The 25,043-nt window shown below is 31.7% G+C and overlaps 2 protein-coding genes across 4 annotated transcripts in view; one reads left to right on the top strand and one right to left on the bottom strand.

The window, feature by feature from the left end:
• The window catches only part of LOC108738344 (calpain-C), a 42,167-nt gene extending 21,280 nt beyond the window's left edge, over nt 1–20,887 (top strand). For 2 of the 3 annotated variants that reach the window (XM_018471725.1, XM_018471726.1), the window contains exons 3-12: nt 477–546; nt 9,767–10,022; nt 13,519–13,777; nt 13,970–14,182; nt 14,282–14,490; nt 14,635–14,854; nt 14,923–15,183; nt 15,389–15,653; nt 16,191–16,249; nt 19,275–20,887. In XM_018471725.1, coding sequence (XP_018327227.1) covers nt 477–546; nt 9,767–10,022; nt 13,519–13,777; nt 13,970–14,182; nt 14,282–14,490; nt 14,635–14,854; nt 14,923–15,183; nt 15,389–15,653; nt 16,191–16,249; nt 19,275–19,358 — 1,896 coding nt within the window. In that variant the 3' untranslated portion in view covers nt 19,359–20,887. Of the gene's footprint in view, nt 1–476; nt 547–9,766; nt 10,023–13,518; nt 13,778–13,969; nt 14,183–14,281; nt 14,491–14,634; nt 14,855–14,922; nt 15,184–15,388; nt 15,654–16,190; nt 16,250–17,564; nt 17,727–19,274 lie in introns of those variants that run through there. The other variant, XM_018471728.1, reaches the window with a different exon arrangement.
• LOC108738347 overlaps nt 17,612–25,043 on the bottom strand; it is a 21,494-nt gene continuing 14,062 nt past the window's right edge. The window contains exons 3-7 of the mRNA XM_018471736.2: nt 24,659–24,763; nt 21,966–22,200; nt 21,206–21,443; nt 20,904–21,100; nt 17,612–19,140 (exon numbers count right to left, since the gene is read on the bottom strand). Coding sequence (XP_018327238.1) covers nt 19,043–19,140; nt 20,904–21,100; nt 21,206–21,443; nt 21,966–22,200; nt 24,659–24,763 — 873 coding nt within the window. The 3' untranslated portion in view covers nt 17,612–19,042. The remainder of the gene's footprint in view (nt 19,141–20,903; nt 21,101–21,205; nt 21,444–21,965; nt 22,201–24,658; nt 24,764–25,043) is intronic.

Here is a 25,043-nt window from a genome sequence, read left to right on the forward strand (position 1 = left end):
CCGAACTCGTCTCTCATTACGGGATAACCAATCTCCACACTATCTTCTTTCTCCTAACTCAGGGCCTGCGTAAAGGTTCTCTAAATATTCTTTCCACCTATCTGTCTTTTCCTCATTTTCTATCAACATGACCCCTGCCTCGTTTCTTATATTAGTACTACTGTATCCTACATCTCTAAAATTCCTGTTAATTATATTATAAGCCTCATCGATTTTACCTACTTCAAACTTTTCTTCTACTTCTTTACACATCCTATCAATCCACTGTTCCTTAGCTGCCCTACACTTCCTAATTATTTCCCACTTTACAGCTTTATATCTTTTTTGCCCTTCTTCGTCTGTCCTGTTTTTGTATTTCCGCCTTTCTTCTATTAATCCTACAATCTCATTTGTTATCCAGGGTTTCCTACTTTGGTTTTGTTTAGGCACGTTCCAATGCAATTTTTTTTGTTAAGGGAAACAATTTTCTGTTGTAGGACATATGTGCGCGACCTGAGTTTGTCCAAGATGGACCGGCACAATTCGATATTATACCCGGAAAAATGGGTAAGTCAACTAATTAATTCAATTAAGATTTCAAATTCAAATAATTCTCATCAACATTATTAATTAAAATTGCAAGAATCCCTAATACTCCCGGATAAGTAGTGTCATCTAATAAAAATAAATGCTCACCATCTGTTATACGAATACTAAATCCCTACGCAAATTGATATGCCTATGCATTTGCATTCATTATTTTACTATGTTGATGTCATTTGCTGCATAACTGTTAAGGTAAATATTTATGTGCATGATATTGGATAAGGTGGTGCCTACTCAAGTCCACTCTTACGGCACCTGAAGCCACCTGTGATTTTGCAAAACCTTCCAAAAAGAAATGTAAAACTAGTCTCAGTCACAGATATGCATATATATACTACATGTATTGTAAACTTCCCACAATCCCACAATAAAATTTATTTTACGGTTTAGTTGTTACCTACAACTTGGTTCACGAACGTGGATATATAAACAGGTTTAGTGTTTAACAGAAGATTGATTAAGTGCTAGAAGGTATTCGGTTTATTAGAATCGAGCTAATTTTAGTGTTCTTTAGTAATAAATCTGCCTAATCCCATAGACTCTGCTTTAAAGAAGTAGTAATTGCAAACTGATAAGATAAATGTTCACGAATGAACGATGGGATGAGGAAGAGGGGGGTGACAGTCTAAAGGATATGAGAGTTTTAATAATTGATAAATTAGGAAGTGAAATGTGTGAAAAAATATGTTACTATAAACTGGGTGCAACAGGTCTATGTAGGATGAGATAGTTTTGAATAAATTGATAAAAACTGTTGAAATGAAGATTATGTATAGGTATTAGACAGATTACTGAGAGATTGATATGACAATCTTAATTTTGAGAGAAAATTTTATGGAAACGTAAGACAAGAAAATGTATTAAAAGAAAATTTTTATGCAAACTAGAGAATCGTATCGAAAACTAACAATTGTTTGGTGTTACAAATCCATTTCTAGTTTGCAGAAATGTAGAAATCGTTAGAGTGAAAGCATTTACTAAATATACATTAACATTATTTCATATGTAAATAGTTGTATTCCAATGGGCATTTTAATCAATGTTATCCTTTTATAGTCAAAGTGCTTAACTGATCGTGAGAGCTATGGGAGCATTACACACAGATATACGTATTTTTTTTGCATGTACAGATACACATAGATCTTTCTAATTGCAGTTAAACTTTCTCTTACACCGTTGACATGCGTTTATTGGCAGTCAATTTTTATACAGTAGATACAGAGGTGAGTATGTAAACCGTTCTAGGAACGTTGAAAGAGTTAGGTGCAAAACTGAAATCGAGTGTAGCAACCAACATGAAGGCCACACCCATGTATAAATGCATACCAACTGGATTGATACGGTTAATTGCCAGTTTCATACGGGAAATTATAACTGTAATACCGAAATTCATTTATGTACTGACAAGAGGTACCGCTAAGATCCTTTCTGTGTCGGTAATAAGATGATGAACGACAAAAAAAGTCATCTTATTCCACGTGGATGCTGAATACTTATTAGTAGTATACTATATACCTGTAATACAAGAATTTTGCTTTTTGCTGATGCCATTCGTGTAGTAAATAAATGCTGCTGAATTTCATTCTTTTGGTTTGTTTATATCTTCTCGCATTGTCATTAGGCATACGAGTAACTTGATGGAGTCATTGCACTGTCACTAATTAAAATGACAGTCGATCTGTACACGTTTTGAAATCGTTAACCCTGAATGTTTCAGGAAGTAGGTACCTAATTCATAATATGCTTAATAAAATAAATTATTGTAGACCCGGTCTAATAAGTTAAAGATGTTCATCATTGAAATCAAAAAAAATATTATAAAAATAAGCATTTTCCAGTGTTCTTAAATAATAAGTAGATGGACAACCCAAATTTCCATAAAACTATTCTAATAAATGTCCTTGTGGATAAATATGATTATACAATCAGGATGTAAAGTGCTAAAATACTAAGAAATTAAAAAAATGATACAAAAAATTAATATGTGAAAGAATGCAGAAAAGGGATATAGAGAAATACTCAATGGGGAAAAGAAACGAAGAAACTAATGGTTGAAGGAAGAACAAGCAAATGGAACAGAGAAGCAGCTGAATCGACGGAGAATGACTCTATCAACAAAGGAAGAAATACGTTCAAAGCAAAGAATAGGGAAGTAATGATGGAAAAAATAAAGAGATTTCAAGTCGGCGAAAGACTGCCGGTAATAAATGGTTGACGCAAAGCCAAAACATTTAGCAGTAAAAGGGAAGAAAAAGAAGGTAAAGATGATAGCAAGGCTTAGATGTTGCAATGAATGGAAAGGAGAAAGGTGTTGGTCAAAGGAAAATAAAAAGACATGCAGGGTGTGTAAATAGGAAAAAGGCATTTGGCAATATATAAAAGAGAATTGTACAATCGATACAGAATTAAGCGAGACCGAAATAGCGAATGGATCAAAGGAAGACATAGACTGGAAGGAGCAGGCCCAAGGGAAAAGAGAAAAAAAAGACATACAGGAATTTAGAACAAAAAGGGGTTAACCTGTAGTCGTATTTATACCTATACTAATATTGATACTTAAAAAAATATTCAGACGTAAAAGTAATGATTTATTGTTTAAATATTATTTTTGCTTCAAATATCTATGAAGAATTTCATTCTTATCTGGTTCACTGTCATGTCGTCTCATTCTTGATATGGACTTCTTAATACAGTGAATGGATAAAATTATAAATGATATCAAAAGGTAAAATAAAAGTAACCACCTTCTAGTAACAATTAAAAACGAGTTAGTATACACGGACAACCGAAATTTCCATATAATTATTCTAAATCAATAACCCTTTAAAAAAAACATTAAGGGTGCATGCCTAATTTGGTCTACCTTGTAGATAAGTATAGATACATTTAACACTTGAGGAATAGTATAAAAAGTAGATGCAAATAGAGCGGTAAAAAGTGCACGGATTTTCAAGATCATTGACATCATTATAAAATCAATTTCCACTCTTGTCCGACTTCAGACGAGATTGGTGTTTCGCACATATTACCTCGACCACAAACCGAACGTCTTATTTGATGCAATAAGTTTCACATTTGCTGACTGTCTTTTTTTATTTATTTTCCTAACCATAATAATGCTGGCCTTCGTTTTAATTACGGAATAACCAGTTCGAAGTACTCAATATAAGTGAAAGCCTTCGCCTCAGGACTCAGGTTATTCATATTTACGTCCAATGTTAATTTTTTCGTTTACATCGTCAGCAGTTACACGTAGTACATTGATCTTAATTGAAGCTGCTGAACATTATTCATAAATAATACAATATAAAAGGATTTGCAAAATTAAATTGAACTCTGCAAAGTATATACATAGCTCCTAAAAGTAAATGGACAATTTAAATTTTTTATTAGTTAACGACTTGTTTAGTTGCAAAACCAGAAATTGTTTGCGCATGTCAGAATTTGAGGCAGGTAAAACTCATCTGAATCAACAAAGCCGATAAATATTCCATATTCAGAATAATAAGAGAGCAAATAAAGGGAAATTTTAAGAAATCAAATTTACGTCTAACACTATAAGTAAGATGCTATAAAAAACTTCCTTTTAATAGGAATTTAATCAGCAAAGTACCACTGCACATGCCTTCCCCCCAATGTCCATTAGAGAGCTAAATATTGTTCCCCAATCTGATTACATAATGATAGTACTTAAAGGATTGATCCTTAATCTCACACAGTTACGAGAATCCTTGGGGTTCTCTCACATGTTATGAATATAATCTATTTTATTTATTTATAATCATACATTTTACTCATAATAAATGTTGGTATCAAATTAATAAACGTTAATTTTTACTAAATGAAATTACTTAAAATTGATGGTTATTAATACCATGTGAAAGCTTAAAATGAGCAGTTTCCAATGTATATAGGTATGATTTCATGCTTTCCTGGCATAATGGCTTTTAAATCAATTTCACACTTGCTCCACAACATAATTTAATGTGCTAATGTTGCAGCCAGTCAGACAGTGTATGACCAACTAGCGCACAACAGCATTAATTAAGAATATTTTTTGGACCACAACATTGTTACTTCTATACTTATTATTAGACATCTGCAGCTTTGGAAAACTTTTATGAACAGTGAAAACTCCCTTTTATAACGAAAAATTCTCTATTCAGTAAAAATTAATCACGATTAGTTGATGGGTTGTATTTAAGAAATGTAACCGACTCTCTAATATAGCGAAGAAATACGTACTATTTTGGTCACTGACAAATTAGGTTCTTAACCTCAAAATACTTATATCGTATCATTAGAATTGTGTTAAATCAATTACACAGGAATAAATAATTTCTCACTTTATAATTTTAGTATGATTCTAGTTTTAAATATTAAGGTTATGGCTGATGGTAAATACTTGCTGAAATATAATCATGTGCATTAAAATGACGTGAACAAATTTTTATTCCGGAAATCACTTCTTTGATACCTGCTGCTTTCATCCAAGCTTCTATTAGTTTACTTTTTTCTCTATTTTTCCGAATATACTTTTTACATATATAAAACGGTTAGTTTTTATTGGAAACTAGTTAATGTAGATGAAGAGTGAAGATCTATGTCTGAAGTGCTATTGCAGCTTTTCACTGAACATATTAACTTTTTATTTGATTTAACTTTAGAAGTCGAGTCCATCATCAAAAAAATTTTTACTTTTCTAACGTGTTTTATTATTTTAATAAACAATTTTACAATTTGCGTGCGCAGGTCCTATGTAAATTTTTCCCTCATTCGAGTTATAAATTTTGCCACCAGATGGTGTATGCCCATTTGACGGATTCCAATGGGATATAATGTAACTTAGAAATAAAATTAATAATTTTCTTGTGTTAATTATTTTATCGATATTATTTAAATATCGGAAATTTTGGAAAAATTTGTTTCAGTTTGTAATGTTAAATAACTACGAAACAAAAATGCGTTAATGCAGTATATATAATGATGGAATATTTTCATTTAACGAATGGTATGTCCTCATTCCTTTCATACTGCTGAGTCATTAAATTCTTTATCTATCTGAGATGTAGGTATACTTCCTCTTCTTATTCTCCTTGTTAAAGAACAATAATAAATATCACATATTTAACCGATTTAGGAAAAATATTTTAATGGTCAGATAAACTTTCTCTTATTGTAACGGTAAAAAACACAACATTTGAGACCGTATGTCGCACATAATCTACATCACTTATACATGCATACCTATCTGAAATTACAAATACATAAAACTTTGTATAAAACACGAAAGGTATGCAGGTGAGGAAGACGTTTTTCAGAGAGAGATTCCGGGAAACAAAAGAAACGTGTCGACTGCGAAAGAATTTATCTTTTTTGCTACTTACAAGGAATAACTACCATTTTTCATTAGTGTAAACATCACCATTATATTATTCTGTATTTACCGGTTCTATGGGCAACTTTTTTCCGCAGCACATAAAAAAAATCAGTTAATGTCCTGCAGGCCGACTCTCATCAACAAAAATTATCAAATGCTGTATGGTGTATATCATGCTCAACGATAATTTAAATAAGAAAATACAGTTTTGACTGTTTCCTGTTTAATTTTATGACAAAAAACAGAAATTAATTATTTATTGTTCTGTTCAGAAATGGCTATTGTTATCGATAATACAATAGACTAAAAGTCCATTAAAAAAATGTAATCATTTTTAATAACGACATCATTAAAATTGATATAATATGTAGTACTTTTTTGGTTGCACTAGTAAAATCAATGATATGGCAGTATTAACTTCTAGCAAGGAGCAGTTAGTGATAGTCTTAAATAAAATGGAAGCGGTCATCATCATCATAAGGTCCTGGTTGGACACACTCTCCTATTCTGAGCTAATCTTTTTCGAATTTCTAAATTTACCGTTCGCTAACATAGAAGTGACTACTTTTTATTAAAGACGACTCGATCCTGTACTATCCTCTGCTTCATATCCCTGCTACTCCTTGTCTCCTGCAACTGGTTGGGCAAATAGAGTAATCTAGATCTCTATTTGTGAAAAGTAATCTCATTCTGTCCTCTTAACTCCTGCTTCTGTTTCTGATATGCCTCTCACTAGCCCTTCATGTTTAAGAAGGTATTCCATCAATCTCTTTCGCTTATTTCTTTATTGACTTCAATTAGCTCTCTGTTCTTATACTCTTTCTAATACCTAGTTCATAATTCTATCACCATAATCATCATAAGGTCGTCAGTCCTAAGACTGGTTGGACACGCACTTGCACTCTTTTCTAATCTAATCTTCGCATTTCCCCAAAACTAGAACAACCCGCATACTTTGCGAACAGTAACCTAATCTAGGTCTATCTCTACTCATCTTAACACCTGTTTATGCATAAGGACTTCAACCCAAAGACTGTTTCCACTTCTTTCTGACTTGAACCAATATTCGCATATTTGAGCAAAGTACATCCTTAACTATTTGCGGATAGTAATTTAGTAGTTATAGTTCCTACTTCTAATAGATTTCTAACTAGTCCTTGATACTTGACAAGGTGTCCTACCAGCCTATTTTTTATTTCTCTTTCTACATACATGGTTGCTAAACACGAATAAGCGTTCTTTAAATTCTGTTGTTTTATTCTGATTTATGTACTACTAAAACCAACTTTTGTTTGTACCTTTTCAAACAATAGCTAATCGCTGTGACATAATGTAGAGGAAATATTAAAACCAAGTCAATTACTTAATCTATTGAGAATTGAAACTGCTGTGACCGTTTCATTTTCATTTCTTCAAAAGCGAGACAAGAAGGAAGCAGTTCTTTGATAGAAAAAAAAAACGATAACAAAACGTTTTGCGTGTCATGAAAGGAATTAATAATATAAAAAAGTACGGGTTATTGTCGCTCCAGCAATCACGACAATGCTTCTTCATTGAACTTGGACGAAACCACGACTAACAAGACAAACGTTTGTTTATGGTACGAGCGTAATAGAGGAAACGCTTTAAAACGTGACCTCCATCCGGTAAACGAAAAAATGTTTGCCCGTAGAATCACCGTATGCCTTCAGCACACCTTTCAACAATGAATCACTAAGAGCTTCCATGAAATTGACATCATTGTGCAACTTGATGACTTTATCGATTTAGCACCTATCATCAATGATTTTTTTTCGCAAGTGATAAATGTAAGCAATCATTGAAGACACATTTTTTCGTGCAATGGTTATTTATATATTTTTTTGTCTTATTTTAATTCTGCTTAAGAGTTGTTCTGAACCAATTCATAAAAATTTTACAAGCGACCAAAATTGGCGATCGATATTAACCTAATAACAATAAAACAACGGTATCGGTTATAATTGGCTTAAAAATCCTTTATGGGGTATGACTTTTTTTGTAACTCTGGCCTTTTTGGCTATGAATTAAATGATTTATTCAAATATATCTACATGATTGTGCTTTTGGAAAATATTTATACATATCAAATTACACTTTTAGACATTACAAGTAATTTTTTAAATGTATTATATTTTCAGTGTCCAACCAGTCTTAGGACTGAAGACCTTATGATGATGATTATATTTTCTATGTATTAAACCAGAATAATCTACAAATTTTTACACTTTTTCTTAGGTACAAAAGTTCTAAAGAAATAAATAAATCCTTCTCTAGATTGTAACATTGACCTTTCAAGTTTGTTTTCATTTTTTGATAATTTCTTAAAGCACCTAGATCACTGTGTAAAAGAACCTAGATTTAATTTGCCTTGATGCTTCGTTTATTAACATCCATTTCACTTATTTCATCCATTATGTCAAATTAGTCTGATTTTTAACATGATGATTCTCGCCTTTGTAAATAATTTTTGTCGTTTTTAATTTTAATCTGAATAAACAAAAACTTGACGTATGTATGTACTAAGTGAATTTATAATCTTTTTTAATCATTTTAGTTTTAGCAAATTATATTTATTTATTAAACACACTGGCAACTTTCTAAGTTGAAATGTTCCAATCATTCTATTTCGTAAGAAATTTGTTTGCTTTGCTTGTCATTACAAATGCTACATGAATATTATATTAGGGTGACTGCTCTCTCAAAAAGCGGATGCTCACAAAAAATACTGTACGTAACTTGAATAATCAATTACCTAAAAAGAGTTGACTTAAAAAGAAATAATAATCCTGTGGCTGCTTCTGGTTCGTTTGAATACTGTACATAAAAAATTAAAGTTACCAAAGAAAGCGTTTTCCATTTACCCACAATAATAATGTGCTGTATGATTTTATCAAGGGGTTAGCTGTAAATATGTTACGTAAAATAAATCAATTTTTGGTTCTCCGTCTTCTAACATGATGTACTCCCTTCCCTCATTTAACGTTGTATAATTTATGGAGAGTCCCTAATAAGAAATTACGTTTATATCATTGATATAGCCTGTAAGAACCAATCCGTAAAATAATGACTGGACGTTATACTTACTCAAACGTTCCAACCGTTGCATCGCGCACAGTTGGACCGTTGCACCGCGCGAAGTTTCAACTGTTGCACCGCGCAAGCTACGCGCGGTGAATCGGTTAGTCGATCTTATAATTTACTTCGTTTTAAGGATGGTCAAGTATGGTGAACGTAAACCATAGTAACCTTTTATAATATATACTACATAGCATACGTTCCAGCTTAATTGCACGTTGTAATATGACACAGTATGTACTGTATGCCGTAGAATTAATTGGCCTATACGCAATGTTTTAAGAGCGGCGCTGATTGTAAGCATAGGTAGTACAGCTGTTACTGTTGCTTTAAATTTAAATTAAATGTAGGTAACCAAATAATTTGTGAGGGTTTAGTTTGACAATTTTGATTTAAGTTTAGTGGCGAATTTCATTGCAAAATACTGTGGAATTCAGAGTAGTTAGACGACGTTAGTGACCACCGACGGTCTCGCGCCTTAGGTGGTCCCACAAAAAAACCACCATTCTAAAAAGAATCGTAGAAATAAGTAACGATTATTCGGGGCTTCTTCGGCATTCACGTTCGATTTAGCTATGCCGCTGGTTGATTTTAAGTCCTCAATTAAAAAATTAAAAAGATGTTGCCTTTTTACCATTTTTTGCTTCTACCTTAATTAATGTTGTAATTTATTTGTTAAAAACTATAAATATAATTTGATTTCAGGTGACCGGTGGTTGGTATCATGTTTAGGTGTTCTGTATCTTAATAAAGGACTATTTTATCGAGTGGTTCCCGCTGACCAATCTTTTGGTCCTGAGCAATACGCGGGAGTGTTTCGATTTCGTGTTTGGTGGTGTGGGGAGTGGACGGAAGTATTGGTAGATGATCGTCTGCCCACCGTTCATGGCCGTTTGGCATTTCTACAGGCCCAACAATCTGACCATTTTTGGCCAGGTCTTCTAGAGAAAGCTTATGCAAAGTTAGTATCCTCTAGCATTTCTTTATGTAATACATTAATACCTATATCTAGCAACTCACATTTACAATCAAATACAAAATATACAAATAATACAAACTTTTTTTTTTATTATTTTCATTATTAACTTTACAATATTGTTGGGTGTCTGCCTGACGAGGATTTTCCGGACTGACTGATTGTGGCCTAATGGAATTTTGAAATCTTCCAGACGTTTCCTCCAAAGTTAATGGTTCAATGGTGCGGTGGCGAATCCTTCACGATAACTCTGAAGAAGTCATCGACAATTCCATTGAAAGATTTCAAAATTTCGGTAGACCATGACTTGTCAGCCCGAAAAATTCTCGTCAAATTGTTTTGACAGTTTAGATCTATATCCAAAATACATTCATGGGAAGTACATAATATTAATTATAAATAATAAAAAAAAAGCACAGGAAAGTAAACAATATAAATTTATAAATATTTCCTGAAATGTAAAATTTTTGTTCAATCTTCTGTAACCTAAATGAAAATGTAACCTTATCCATAAACCATTAATAGGTATTTTTATGTTATTCCATGCTACGGTTCGGTTGAATCCTATTATCCATTTAGGAGCATCATTTGTATGTAAATTTTCTGTTTTATATTAACTTTGACGTAAGAATTAAAGAAATATATCATAGAAATACGAAGCAAATTGCCATTTAAAACAAATAATCACAATTTCATAGTCGGAACGTTACATAGCTGAGATTATTATTTATTATTAGATATCCAACGCATTTAATTACTTATCGTCCCATTTACAGCAAAACTGGTACAAAATTTTTTTTAAAGACATTGATGACCTAATACTATAACATTGCAATATTAAATGAAGGTCAATATGAAGGATTATCTTGATTATGTACATACATTACATCGAAATGATCATTAACAATAAAACAAAATAAATTTGTCGATGTTTTAAGACACCTAAAGGACATTTAATTTTGTATCATTTTTGTATTAAATGATATAATGATAATTTTGTTATTTAATCCATCAAGTTAAACAGCAACAAATTACTATATCATGTAACATTGGGTAGTACCAAAGGTCTCATATGTGGACATTGTGTTTAAGTATTACGCCAAATTTCATTTTTATATTTCTCTTAATTTAGGAGTTATTGGAGTACAAAGTTGGACAATAACTAGGAAAACCTAAAGCTTTTAAGTTTTTCAGTGTTAACACTTAATTTAGTTTAAAGATGAAATTTACTGTTACTAATCTTGTTAATTAATACTTATTTTTAATAAAATCATTGAAAATGTCGTATGTACGACAGGTATTGGGAACATTTCTTAAATCACAAATTTCATTACCAAGAAACCGGTACACTTTGCTTTTTAGAAGTTTTCACTACATTTTGTAACCATACACCTACGGTCACATCATTTACCCAAAATTGTAAAGAATTGTTTTTAATTTAACTAGTTCTTCCCCCTGCCCCGGTCATTTTTATTACTCCACTATGACGTCGTGTCGACCATCATTCTTTTCTAATTGTTGCACTTGTCGGCCATCATTCTTTTTCATTTGTTGTCGCATTGTCACTGATGTCGGCCATTATAATTTTTTAATAGATGTATAGGAATCAATGATTAAAATTTAAAGGAATTGTTTGTAAATAGGTATGCCACACATCGTACACTTCAGCATAAGAAATTGCTGATACTAGGCTACGGAATGCTATTTTGCCCTGTGCTGACAGCGCTCACAATTTCTTTTATATATAATATTATACACATACCAACTTATAAGTGTACTAGGTTTCAACCGCAATTTGGTTTTTCTGATATTTTCATCCTTTGTCGTAATTAATTGGAACCATACCACCTACGTAACACTTTCAACTAAATGTACACCTACAACCTCGCAAACTTTCGGGTCTTGTAGAGGATTTAAGCGCTAATTCGATTGTCACAAGATTTAATCAACCTATCAAAGATAGACTTACAAGCACGATTTACGATTAGGTATTGGATATTGTTATACAATAACAGGTGGCAGATTGTGTTAACTTTCTAATTCACCTGTCTATAATCTGTAACGACGCTAAGTAATTTCTCCAGCACTATCCTTATCACATCGGATTAAATATCCACCTATATCGGTGACAATAATGACTGAGTTACTTTCCTTTTCATGATATATTAATACAGATTTAGAAATTGATTGGTGGAAGCCTACTGAATAATAACATATTTACATATTTGATATACATATAATTAATTAATTGTAGATGAAAGGACTTTATGTTTAAATAAAATATATTGATTTTTTTAATTGTTTTATCATATATGAGCTGCTTATTTGATAAGTAAAAAAATTAGCGTTGTTAACGCCGATTCCACTGAAGATGTTAGCCCCAGTTGTTGACGAAACGTTAGGACCTAATTATTCAACCGAATCTTAATTCTATTTTCTATACCTTACATAGGCTAAAAAAACTGTAGACCGTTTCTATTTTAGACTAGCTCAAAGCTAATTTTAAAATCAGGAAGCAGTGAATTAAGAAAATAGCAGGAAATTTATAAACAATTGAAACTTATAAATACTACAAATTTGCTCTCACGACCGATTCGGATCCCTACACCTACATAACTTTTATTTACTAAAAGGAACTCACCGGAACAATGCTGTACGAGATAATTCTGTTATAGAAACACATTTCGCGGTCGTTAGTTACCTTACCATGGTCGCCTACTTTTCCAACAATTAAACTACGGTGCAATTTTTGCTAAATCTAGAGCAGGCATATTACCGCAACTTGAGCGTAAAAACACTGCTACTAATGCGATTTAAATGGATACTTGATGCCTTTTTTCTGGTGCATCAGCTAAAACCGCGCGCTTTTTTTGTGTAATAAGTAAAACAATCCGTTCTTTGCGGTATTTTAAAAGAACCTCATTGGTATCTTTTTACAATTGAATAAATATCTTAAGGTAAGCACAGTATATCGCCATCTGCTGTTACTTACTAGTAACTGAAGTATTTTATACGTTGACAAGGGCATTACGAAGATTTCAACTTGACGAATACACTCTTTATGAATAAATAAAATAAAAAGTAATTTTTCACAAGAATTACTACAGGCATCAAGTCAAATATTAATACCAAGCACTGTGGTCTATGATTTACAGCTTCTTAAAAAAATTGAAGCTTCTGACCCAATGTAATGAAGAGACACACCTTTTTGATTTAATTGATTCAATGATCAAGACATATAGGGTGGTACCTAATTTCTGTTAACTTTAATAAAAAAAAAATACTGGAATGATAATTGCACCTTTAAGGTTCGACCTTCACTTTCGACCCATTCCTTGAAAAATTGCGATGTCTTCTTTTCATAATTAAAACCTTCAATGAAAAATTAATATTTATAACATTCTAATGAAATTTGGGAAGCAATTTGGAGGGTTTAGACAAAGTCACAAAGTAGTACTTGATTAAACTTATTTTCTTATAGACTTCACGGTTCATATGAAGCCCTTAAATATGGAACTCTATTGGACGGTTTGGCTGATTTAACCGGAGGAATAACAGAAAGTATCCCCATGAAACAAGATGCAACTGTATGCGCCCGACTTTTGCATAAATTCCTCGACATGACTACAATTATTACCTGTACAGTACAACCACCCCCGCAGCAAATAAGGCCTCACGTTGAAAAACTACCAAATGGAATTCTTGTTGGGACAAATTATAGGCTTTATAGTGTCGAAAGGGTAAAGTTCTTTTAAATCTTATTTACATCTACTTTTTCAAATAATAATTTTCTATTTGGCAAATATTCTTCTTGTTTTCGATGATATACAATTTCTTTCTTAAATTTCTTTATATTGTATATCGTTCTAAAAGAAATCGTGAAATTCGAAGTGATTTTCTTGTATATTTCATATATACCATTATTAATATAGGTCGAAAAATACAGTGGTGAGGCTGTTCAGTTGGTAAGACTGCGTAATCCTTTGGGAGCATGTTCAGAATACGTAGGACCATGGGCATGTACGTCCCCAGAATGGACAGAACTTCCTCCATCTGAACAGGAAAGATTACACTCACGAACATCATTAGAGGGAGAATTTTGGATGTCATATACTGACTTTATTAAGACATTTACTCATCTAGAGGTATGCCACCGCCACAATTATTATATCTGCATAAAAAATAATTACAAGAATGAGTCAAGAATTAAAAATAAATTCAATTCTTTTCTCAAATTATTTCAGGTTGTCCATTTGGATAGCGATACGAGTCGGGATGAACCAAGTTTACATAATAAGCATACGTGGCAAATGAGACTGTACCAGGGTAGTTGGCAGAAGGGTGTCACAGCGGGGGGTTGCAGGAACAATCCTGACACCTTTCATATAAATCCTCAACTTCAGTTGCTTCTGAGTGAAATGGAAGAAGTAATAGTTTCATTAAATCAACACAGGTAACATTTTTGTAGTTGGTAAAGGTATTCGTGGTTAGCAGGTGAACTGATGCTGTTCTTATTCGGGCCTGACGCATCAGTTCAACATTCTTAGTGTTTTAATGTTTTTTTTGTAGATAATAACGAATATACTTTCTATTGTAGCATAATGGAACCTAAAGTGATTGGATTCACATCTTATTCATTACCAAAAAGCACAATGGAAACACTTGGAAGGCAATTTTTTAAGAAAAATAAGTCTCTCATTAATTCACAATACACAAATAGTCGACAAATTAGCCATAGATGTCAATTGGAGCAAGGTGGTTACCTCATCCTACCAACCACCTTTGAACCAGGACAAGAATCCGGATTCACTCTCAGGGTAATTAAACAGTTAAATTTAAATTAAAAATACAAGTATATTAATGTTTTGTTTTTAATAACATGCAGGTGTATTCAAGTAAGCTACTAAAATTAAAACTTCTGGACACAATTCCAGCGACTATTAAACCAGCTATAGTGAAAGCACCTGCTGTTCTGGACGGAAAAAGTTTTAGTCAATATGAAGCAGTGTTTCTTCAATTGGCTGATGAACATAAGACTGTGAACGCATTTGAATTGCAAGAATTACTCGAAGCATGTCTTCCTAATGACTATATTAAAAGCTGTGCTTCTATTGAAGTATGTCGACAGGCAGTTTTGACGTTAGATGTAAGTGAAATATATTAATGATACATAAAGTTAGATTTTCATTGTGTGGTTTCTGTCTACCTGTACCTAAAGTGTATAGTTGTTAAGTAGTTTTGAAATTATGTACATGTAAATTTATATTTTTTCTTCGTAATTGTGGCGCAGTTCAATTAATTACTTTAATACAAAAATAACTATCATTACTTTTAATTTTTTTTCAATACAGGCTACAGGAATAGGACGACTAAAGTTTAGTGACTTCAAAGACCTCATGTGTAGTTTAAAACATTGGCAAACGGCCTTCAAGAGTCACACCAAAGAAAAGACCGGCGTTTTAAAAGCGGAACGGTTGCGAGACGCCCTTGTGGATGTAGGATTTCAATTAAGTAACGACGTATTGGGTGTCCTCATATTTCGATACATGAGGAAGGATGGTACATTGCGTTTTGGAGACTTCGTTTCGGCCATATTACACCTCATTGTAGCTTTTAGTGAGTACTACTCGTAATTTCTTTCGTTAATTAGCTGCCTACCAATTTATCTCGCCTATTTTTCATTGACTTCCATAGAGTCCTCTGTTTCCTATTCCTTCTCCTTCCTCTTCATTTTTAAACTTCTCTGTCCACGGTATCCTCATCATTCGCCGGTAACACCACATTTCAAACGTTTCTAACCTTTTCTTTTCCGACGCGTCCACTGTCCATGTTTCGTACCCGTACAGCGCCACGCTCCAAACATACACCTTTAACAATCTTTTTCGAATTTCTAAATTAACCTTTCGAGAGCATAAAACTGACTTCTTTTAATTAAAGACGACTCGACCCTGCGCTATCCTCTGCTTTATATCCCTACTACTCCTTCCGTCCTGACTTATCTGACTTCCTAGGTACCTAAAATCAGCCACTTCTTCTTTCGTCTCCTATCTTTATATTCGCTCTTTTCCTACTTTTTTTTCATTTCATGTCAGTATTTAATGAAATTAAATAATATAAACTAAAACTTGTCGAATTTAGAGCAATTTTTTTCAGGTGTTTTTGAATCAAAAGATCCACTACAAAATGGAACCATCAAATTAAGTCTACCAGAGGTAAATATTAAATTTTCCATTGATTCTATTTTTGTTTTGGTGTCTTTAGGCCGGTAATATAAATGTAACTTGGTTATAACAACATCGGTTATAACGACAACTCTGGCGTAACGTCATTTTTTAATAATCCCGCAAATGTTACCTACCATCAAAGCATTTTTCTTGAATTTTGAAGGAAACTCTTGCGACCTATCGAAATATTATTTAGAGATTTGTTCGTGCAAAAAAAAATTAACAGCAAACCAATTGCGGCATCACTAAAACACAAAATACAACCAAAATTTCACATAAGGCTTTTTTAACAATAAAACAACAATATTTTTGTTTGTTTTTGACGTGACAACGTCTTATAATTCGATGGAGCCGGCTGCACGCACGAAAAAACATTACTCATGCGGCGTTACCCCGCTCTGAGGCGTTCCATTTAAGGCTTGAAGTGCAAGCAAGAGCGCGGAACGAGCGACAAAGAGGCACAATCGGCCTCCGCGTTCGGCAGCGTTCGACATCTGTCTCTCTCCTACTTGAGTGAGCGATGCGTCCGCGTGGACAGCTGCTATACAATAATACATTTCCATTTACCTCCTCTATATCCATACAAAATATCTATCAAACAAATAAAATTAAAATTTTCTTTTGAAAAATGAAACCATTCCATCAGTATTTTCTTATGACGTTGTCACGTTCAACTATCGCCAGTAAACCGACTTTACAGACAACCGATTTTTTGCTTATATTTCGGAAAAAATTGATAGAAAAATCGTATCTACTCTTTTCTAAAGGAGTTATCTTAACTAATATTAATTAATTCGAATATGTTTGTTTGTTTATTACAATTTCACGCCTGAACTACCCAAAAGATCATCATAAAATTTTGTATATAGATTTTCAGTGGTACAGAAAAGGATATAGGGTACCTTTTATCCAGAAAAAAAATAGTGTTTAGGCGAAATAAATATTAATTCTACGCAATGTGTATGTTAAACCTAGAAAATTAGAAACTATAGTTTTATCCTGATGATCCTGGTGATGATACATTAGTGGCGAGTTGCAAACTGAATATAGGGATATTTGATTACATCCTTGATGGTACATGTGGTACTTTAAGTCACCTTTTCGTACAATGCCTTACCTGCATAGATGAAAACTAATTTTTTTGTTGCATGTTTTTGGGATTCACCACCCTCCTCCTATAACTTGCTCTAAAAACATGCCCTTAGTCTCATAAAGACTGCACATTTTTTGGTTATAAGTAATTCTTTTTTATTATCTATTATAAAAATATGCACTGATAAATAATTTTTTGGTTTTATTACAGTGGCTTAAATCAACACTACTCTGTTAATGTGATTAAAAAGACATTTGTAAGTATTGTATGTATGTATACCTACGAATAAGTACATTATTTATTGTTATATTTTGTACATAGATAAAATAATCGTAAAGATTTATTACAATAATAAAAATTTTGTTAACAACGTTTAAGTATTTTCTTTAAATACTTGAGTATTTAAGTAAGACACTCCTTATCAATTAACATACTTATACATGGGCGCAACAACTCCAATTTTTCAGGGAGTGTCCTCGAATCTCAAGTGAGTATGTACAGGGTGAGTCACTAAGCCGAAATCGGTCATTCATACACGTATACTTTAAAATAGAGAAAAATGTTTCAAATAAAAGTTACATAGAGTTAACTGAATAACAACGTAAAAATACTTTCAAATATGGCGGACTTCCGGTTATACCGAAAATGCACAGTAACATTGTTATTTTAAATGGAACCCCCTACTTTTTATTGCATTTTTGAATTCTCCATAAAAAGCAATGTCAATTTATTAAAGTGTATTCGGCTTGGGTCTCACCGTTCTGGAGTTATTTCACGTTTCTTTGAAAACTTGACGTTTGCAGTGTTTAGTGCCATTTTAAATATTTCAGAAACAAAAGGACCTAGAGGTTTGCGCTTTTCATATTTCATTTCTGGAAGAAATTGCCTATCATCTGTAGTTATTAGATAGACTCGTGCATCAAAAATAGTATGATATTTATCGGTGCCAATATTTACAAATTCAAAAAGGTACAACTTTTTTTTAACGGAATGCCACATTTTTTCTCGCGTAGTATAATGCAAAATCAAATTTCTTTTCGTCTGATATAGGGGTGTTAGTATCTGTGACCAGTAGTTATTAAAAATTTGAAATTTTTTTGACATTTTCGATAATATCGCCTTATCAGGTTAACTGTTTTAAAAAGTTCGGCGAATTATTTTGCTTTTTGATTTTCAGTTTAGGTACTAATTGTTGGATAAGGGATCAAATGGATCAAAATTATTACCTAATCAATTTTTAAGATGTGCCGAATTAATTTTTTTTTTATTTTGAATTATTTTTTTTTTTAATTATCAATAGTTATTTTTTTCTGATTTATCGGATAGTAACACTTGTGTATCTAGATTAAGAGGGTTTTAATAAACTTGGGTTTTTGATGGGTGAGGGTTCCAACCATGAGTCAGGAGGTGCCCTGGCACCCTGATACCCCCTGTTGTTGCGCCTACGTACTTATACAGGTATATCAGATGGTAACTTTATTGGGATTATTATTTAATAAAATAATATATAGTACAATATTTAAGTACAGCCAACGTATAAACAAGACTACGTTTTTTTTTTTAGTTCACCGTCTTCATTTTTCTTTTATTTTATAAGAAGGATCTTTTTGAAGCCACTTATTAAGCGGATACATGTCTTTCAATTATTTTAGTGTAAAACAATAATTAACAGTAGACATAATAATAATTTATTTTTTTAAAACCAACGGTATAACAACTGACGGTTCAACTTTTTTTGGATTATCTGCGTATACGCTCCAGGTTTTTTCTATACAATCGAAAATACCTAAAAATTATATTATAAAGTATCAATTCAGTTATTCTGGTTTGATTAACTTTAATTACATAATTATAAAAGTAATAAGTACCAAAAGAGAAATATTTTCAAGAGCAGTTTTATTATTTCATATTTTTTTTTAGTATAACTACTCCAAATATGGTACAGAAAAACGCAACTACGTCAACATTCGGTTACAATTTACAATGTACCGAAAGAAACAGTAAAAATCGGTCCATTTAAAAAAAAATCAATGTTACATGTAACGAAAGTAAAAAGAAAGGTTCGAGATATTTAAAACCACAAAAACATTTTTTCTGGAAGTTATTTAATACGAGTTTACTACTGGCGGTTTATAAGAAAATTTCGCGGTAGATTCATTTATATTTCTAACAAGGCCCTTAAATTTGAACTTTATATAAAATGTTAATAAATATTACGTTACAGTTTGCTCTTTTAATATGATAATAGCGAATATAAATATAACTGTTGTTCCACATTTTTGTAAAAATTCAAAAAATTAGAAAACTTTCTTATCTGAAGACTTTTGAGACTCAAAAGGCTTTGCATAAAAAGTAAAATTCAGTGAATAACCAAACTGAAATGTTAACTTATAAATTCACCCTTCCTTTTATGTGAATTATTCTTCTAATATATAAGTGAAATGTACTTATGTATTAACTCTTATAATATAAAGAAATCTTAGCCAAAGGGGTTGTAAAGCTTTTATTAATTTAGATCCAAGACCAACGTTTCAGATCTTTGTAAGACGTAGAAGGCTTTATCAAGAAGCGAAACGTTAGGGTTAGTTTTAAGTTAATAAAAACTTAACTACCCTTTTTTGGCTCTGATTTCTTTAGATTACGAAATCAAAGAAGAAGACTTAAAGTGTGCCAATTGTGAAAAATTCCCCAAAAGTTTAATAATGAATAAAATTATCACTGTCTTTTTTGGTCATTTTATTAAATTTCAGAGTCGTATTATCTTAATCGACATCCAAACTTGCCTTCCCACAGTCTCTCGCATTCTACCCTGTAAATCATGTTTTTAAATTCTGCATGAAAATTTGTCTGTTTTTGATGTATCTATATTAATCCATTAATTACGTGTGCTCAGAATAGGGGGAGGGGGTCCAACGAAATATCACCAAATCTCGTTTAAACGGAGGGGCGGATAATCGAAAAACTCACGTCAACTTCAAAAAATATAAAATATTACAGATATTAAAAAAAAAAAATATTTTGAGTGTGGACGAAAGTTTGGAGTGGATAGATGAAGAAAACGTAGACGTTTCCAGTGACTGTCTTCCTGCACTACCAGAAATCCGAGATGACATGTGTCCAATTATTTCGATCGAAAAAGTACACGAGTCTCCATGGATTGAGTAAAAATTAAAAAAAAAGTGTTGTAATCTGTTTTTACTTTTTTTAAATTAAGTTTAAAATATTTTTAGCGTCAATCTCACGTGGGGGGGGGGTCCTGACAAATCTCAAGTCTAAAATGACCGAAAAAGAGCTCACGTAATTAATGGATGCCCTCTAATTAATAAATATTACAAATCATAAGACTGATTAAAACCTTTTTGGGACTTAAAACTGAATACTTTGAGCTATCCACGTCCACTTTTTTTATATAGAAAAGAACCTTGTAACTATCAAAATAAAAATTAAAGAAACTACTTTTTGCAAGATTTTTAATCCGAATTAATCAGATAATATTTTCGGAGACGAATAATTCCTCGAGAAAAACTAAGACAAATATTCACTACTTACCAACTGCAATGGTTTTGACAATATCTTGAGGTCCCGATTCTTGAAATACTTTATATTGTGAACCACTTTGATCACCCAACATGTTTATTACATCCCGTTTCGTTTTTGGAGCTGAATATTTACCAAATGCTTCCAACCTCGATATACTGCTGTCCTGCATTAGTCCTTGACACTCTGGAATACGAAGTCGTAAATACCTAGTAGAAAAACAGTAATTAATCAAAAAAAAAAATCGAAGATGATAAATAAGAATAGAAGACCAATCCGAAAAAATATTTCTGATAGGTAAGTAAAATTCATACGTATTGCAATGGACTAAATATTCTCCAGGACTAGCCGTCATTATATTCAATTGAGATTCGTTTGCATTATCGACAGGACCCATTTCAGCGTTATGGAACATCCTGTCGCCTTCTTGATTTAGGAATGTCATGTTTATTGAACAACCGTCTCCTGCTCCAACTCCCGGATCCCGCAGGATTTTTTGCGCTTGCATGAGATTCTCTGCAGTTAACAATGCTCTGGTTATAAAATGGCGAGCTGAAAGATCAAAAAAAAAATGTAAGAATTGAGAGTTAACATTCGCCAGGATCTTCCCTGATATATTAATTAAATAGACTTTGATTATTATTCTTGTCAATTATTGAAAAAGGAAAAGAAAATATTTGGTAATAATGAGGCTATTAATTACTTGGTGAATGTTTAGGATTCGTACTTCGAAATGAACAAACGGATCTTTTAGTAAAGAAAATAAAGTAGAAACCTAAACTTAATAGATTCAGTACCTATGCCCTTGAATATCCCTTAGAATTAGGGAATATGGATCTTTCGAGTTAACCAAAAAGAAGAACATAAGTATTAAATTGAAACAACTTTGTGATATATATTTTTATTTATTATTTTTATTCTATGCGGAATTATTGCGTGACGAACTTAATTTCTTTCACCTTATAGGGTGCAAGTTCAACTCGCCTTTATTTGTAATTTTTAAATAGTTTCAAGAAGGCTTAGAAGAGGTTATATCAAGTCATAAGGTCAATAAAAAATTACGGACTATCTTACGTGTTTTTCCAGGGCATAATTTTCGTGCTCCAAGCGTGTTAATACTGAACACAAGACCATGGTGATTGTAACTCATCGTGTATCCTGGTAAATGACCAGCATAACATAAAGAGGTAAATCGTTCTTCTTTAACTCCCCATCGACCTTGAGGCTTTTCCTCAATAATGTGTGCTGATACAAGGTAAAAATGATTCAAAACTTCGCTTAATGCGTCTTCTGTATGACCAAGAATTTCCTAGAATTATTTAGTTAAAGTTCAAATTTTGCAAATAGAAAACGTTGTTTAGAATTCTTTTTCTTTAAAAAACAAATATTTTCTTCTAAAAATAAGTTCTTTTAAGATTTTGGTACTATTTATTTACAGTTTACACTTAAAAACACGTTTTTACCAACTATTTACCATTTTTGAAATATTTTAATATCCTTAAAGAAGAAAAAATCCTAAAGTGGAAGAAGTTATATTACAATTGAATGCCAAGCATACCTATGCACACTTAGGTGTGTACCAAAATAATTACCGTTTTACATGATATTTAAACAGTCTTGTTATTGTAATGCCTGCTGTATTCCTATTTTTGACTTAGTTTCTTTAAGCATTCCTAAATTTATTTAGAATAGTGTAAACCCCGTCATATCTTAAATTAATGTTGGGCACACCTACAGATGTTACAAATACGTACCACCTAAGATATATATATATATTGTATATTACTATGAAAATGAAGCCTAGAATTTTTAAAGTTTGTAGTACGCACAAAAAAACATGGAATTTTTAATCAGTTGATCACATAATCGAACATCTTTGGAAGTTATTGATAAGAATGGATGCATTAGTAGAAACCTATTTTTTTTTTTAAGTTTCACTCATCATCTGCTTCATGGTTACTTCTTACTAGTGATACACAACACTCAATATAAAAATATCTAAAACAAGGACCACTTCATCCTTGAGGGATAAAAACTGATTTCATAATAATACATACCACTTTTCGTAATTGAGTTATACTATCTTTTACTCTGCATAATGCTGTAATAAATGAGTTCAATTACAACGCTCAGACAGACAAACGTCGATCGGCTACTTCAATTAATTTGTAATTGATTAATTGTTTAATAAACTACAGCAAAGGATAAATAAACAGTTGCGACATATCATAATCATTTTAAAAATTATGAAATGACAGCAGCCACAATGTGTGTAGGAGACAACACTAAATAGCAGAAACTCAGTGAAGTGTTTCAAATTGATTGATATCAGAAAACGTATAGGCGTATGCAACCTCTTCGCTCTAGATTATTTCAAGTAAATCAACTCAGTTTCTTATATTATGTATTAAGTTATTAAGGTCAAATAAGAACGCAAAAGGGTATTTGCTCCTACAGGATAGACCAATTTGGATGTCCTACCATGTATATTTATATTTCAAAAATGTACTTAGGATCTTGTCCATGTTTCGGAGAATGTATTTTCATTCAACCAAAAATAAACTTGAATTTTTATCAATCACATTTCAGCACAGCCAATTAAATATTTGTGTACATCCTCGAATTTATAATCGATGTATCTTTATTAATGAAAACAATAATTGTTTAGGAAAGTAAGAACATTTTTTCGATCTTATTGGATCTCATCAGCACGCGATAAAAATCAATGTATGTATTTTGACGACAAACTGTTAGAATGTTTTGTGAATAAAAGCGAAACATATTGTTTGAATATTATGTTTCTCAGATAATTAAGTAAATTCTAAAGGAAAATAATTACTTAATTGCCAGCAATTGATAACAACAAACATAATATTGCATAACAGAAGGAAATGTTGGGAAGCACCTTATGTAACGATAATGTGGTTTACAAATTAACGTTTTTCTTTTGTAATTTGTTATACCCGTTTGTTTAACCTTGCAATATAATTTAACTGTTTGCCATATTTTTGCAGTTTTTTTTCAAACTGAAATTAGTTATAAATGTTATTATGGAAAAAAGTTCAAAAAAATCATTTTACGAAAAAATTTTGAAACAAAGATAGACGTGACAAAAACATGCACGCTTTGATGATGTAATACTAGTAATTTTGTTCTGTAATAATTTATGACCTTTTGATTTACTACTTATTAATATTAATTGTTATAAAACTGGTGTGTATACACAGAAATTAAAGGATCTACCTATCTTGTAATTACCATTGTTTTTGTTGCATTTTTATTAATGTTAAATACTGCACGACTAAATGCAAAACCTTTAACAAAGCATCCGCTTGTTTTGCATATAATTGCAATTGTAAATAAATCATAAATAATGATGAATCAGTGACATACAATTTATAGATAAGTCCCAATAATAATAGATAATATAATTAGTTTAGGTGGATTATGAGTTAATTTAACTTCTAAATGCAGATGTCATTTTGTGCATCATTGTTGATTACCAAGGCAAATGATATGAAACGTCTTTTTAAGACAATAATCTTTTTTGTTGAAAAATCTTTAATTAAAAAAAAAAATTAGTACTACCTATAGAAAAAAGCTTCTTAACTATAGCTACAGCTTTGAGGACAACAACTAAAAATTAATTTATATACTGAAAATGAACAACACCACATATTTGATTTGGCAAATTTTGTGTTTTTTTGCTTAGAAATATTCATCTTTTAGTTTTCAGTCTAACTTTTTCATCTTTTTATATAACTTACTTGGCCTGGTTCGTTCAAACAAATTGTTGAACATCCCACGGGTTTAACTTCTGGTGTTTTCTCCGTTGCACTAACAACAATATTATCCATATGAAGTAGAAAAAGCTGTCACAACAAATATTTGCATAAATTAATAAATATGACAATACAAAAATTAATTTTCGAATGTAAACGACTGAATTCGCCGTAGAAATAGTAGAATTTATTAGGTAACTTGTAATAATCTCCATTTTGACATATTTTTTTTAAAAATTATTTTAAGTTTCTTAATTATTACAATTTAATTTGTAATATCAACTAAAATACCTAGTAAATTTATTTCTGCTGGGATTGTATTTTTACAAATTCGGGTCCAAATTGTAATTTTTACGAAACACATTCATCA

Source organism: Agrilus planipennis, unplaced genomic scaffold (assembly GCF_000699045.2).
Source record: "Agrilus planipennis isolate EAB-ADULT unplaced genomic scaffold, Apla_2.0 scaffold131, whole genome shotgun sequence".
Classification (NCBI taxonomy): domain Eukaryota; kingdom Metazoa; phylum Arthropoda; class Insecta; order Coleoptera; family Buprestidae; genus Agrilus; species Agrilus planipennis.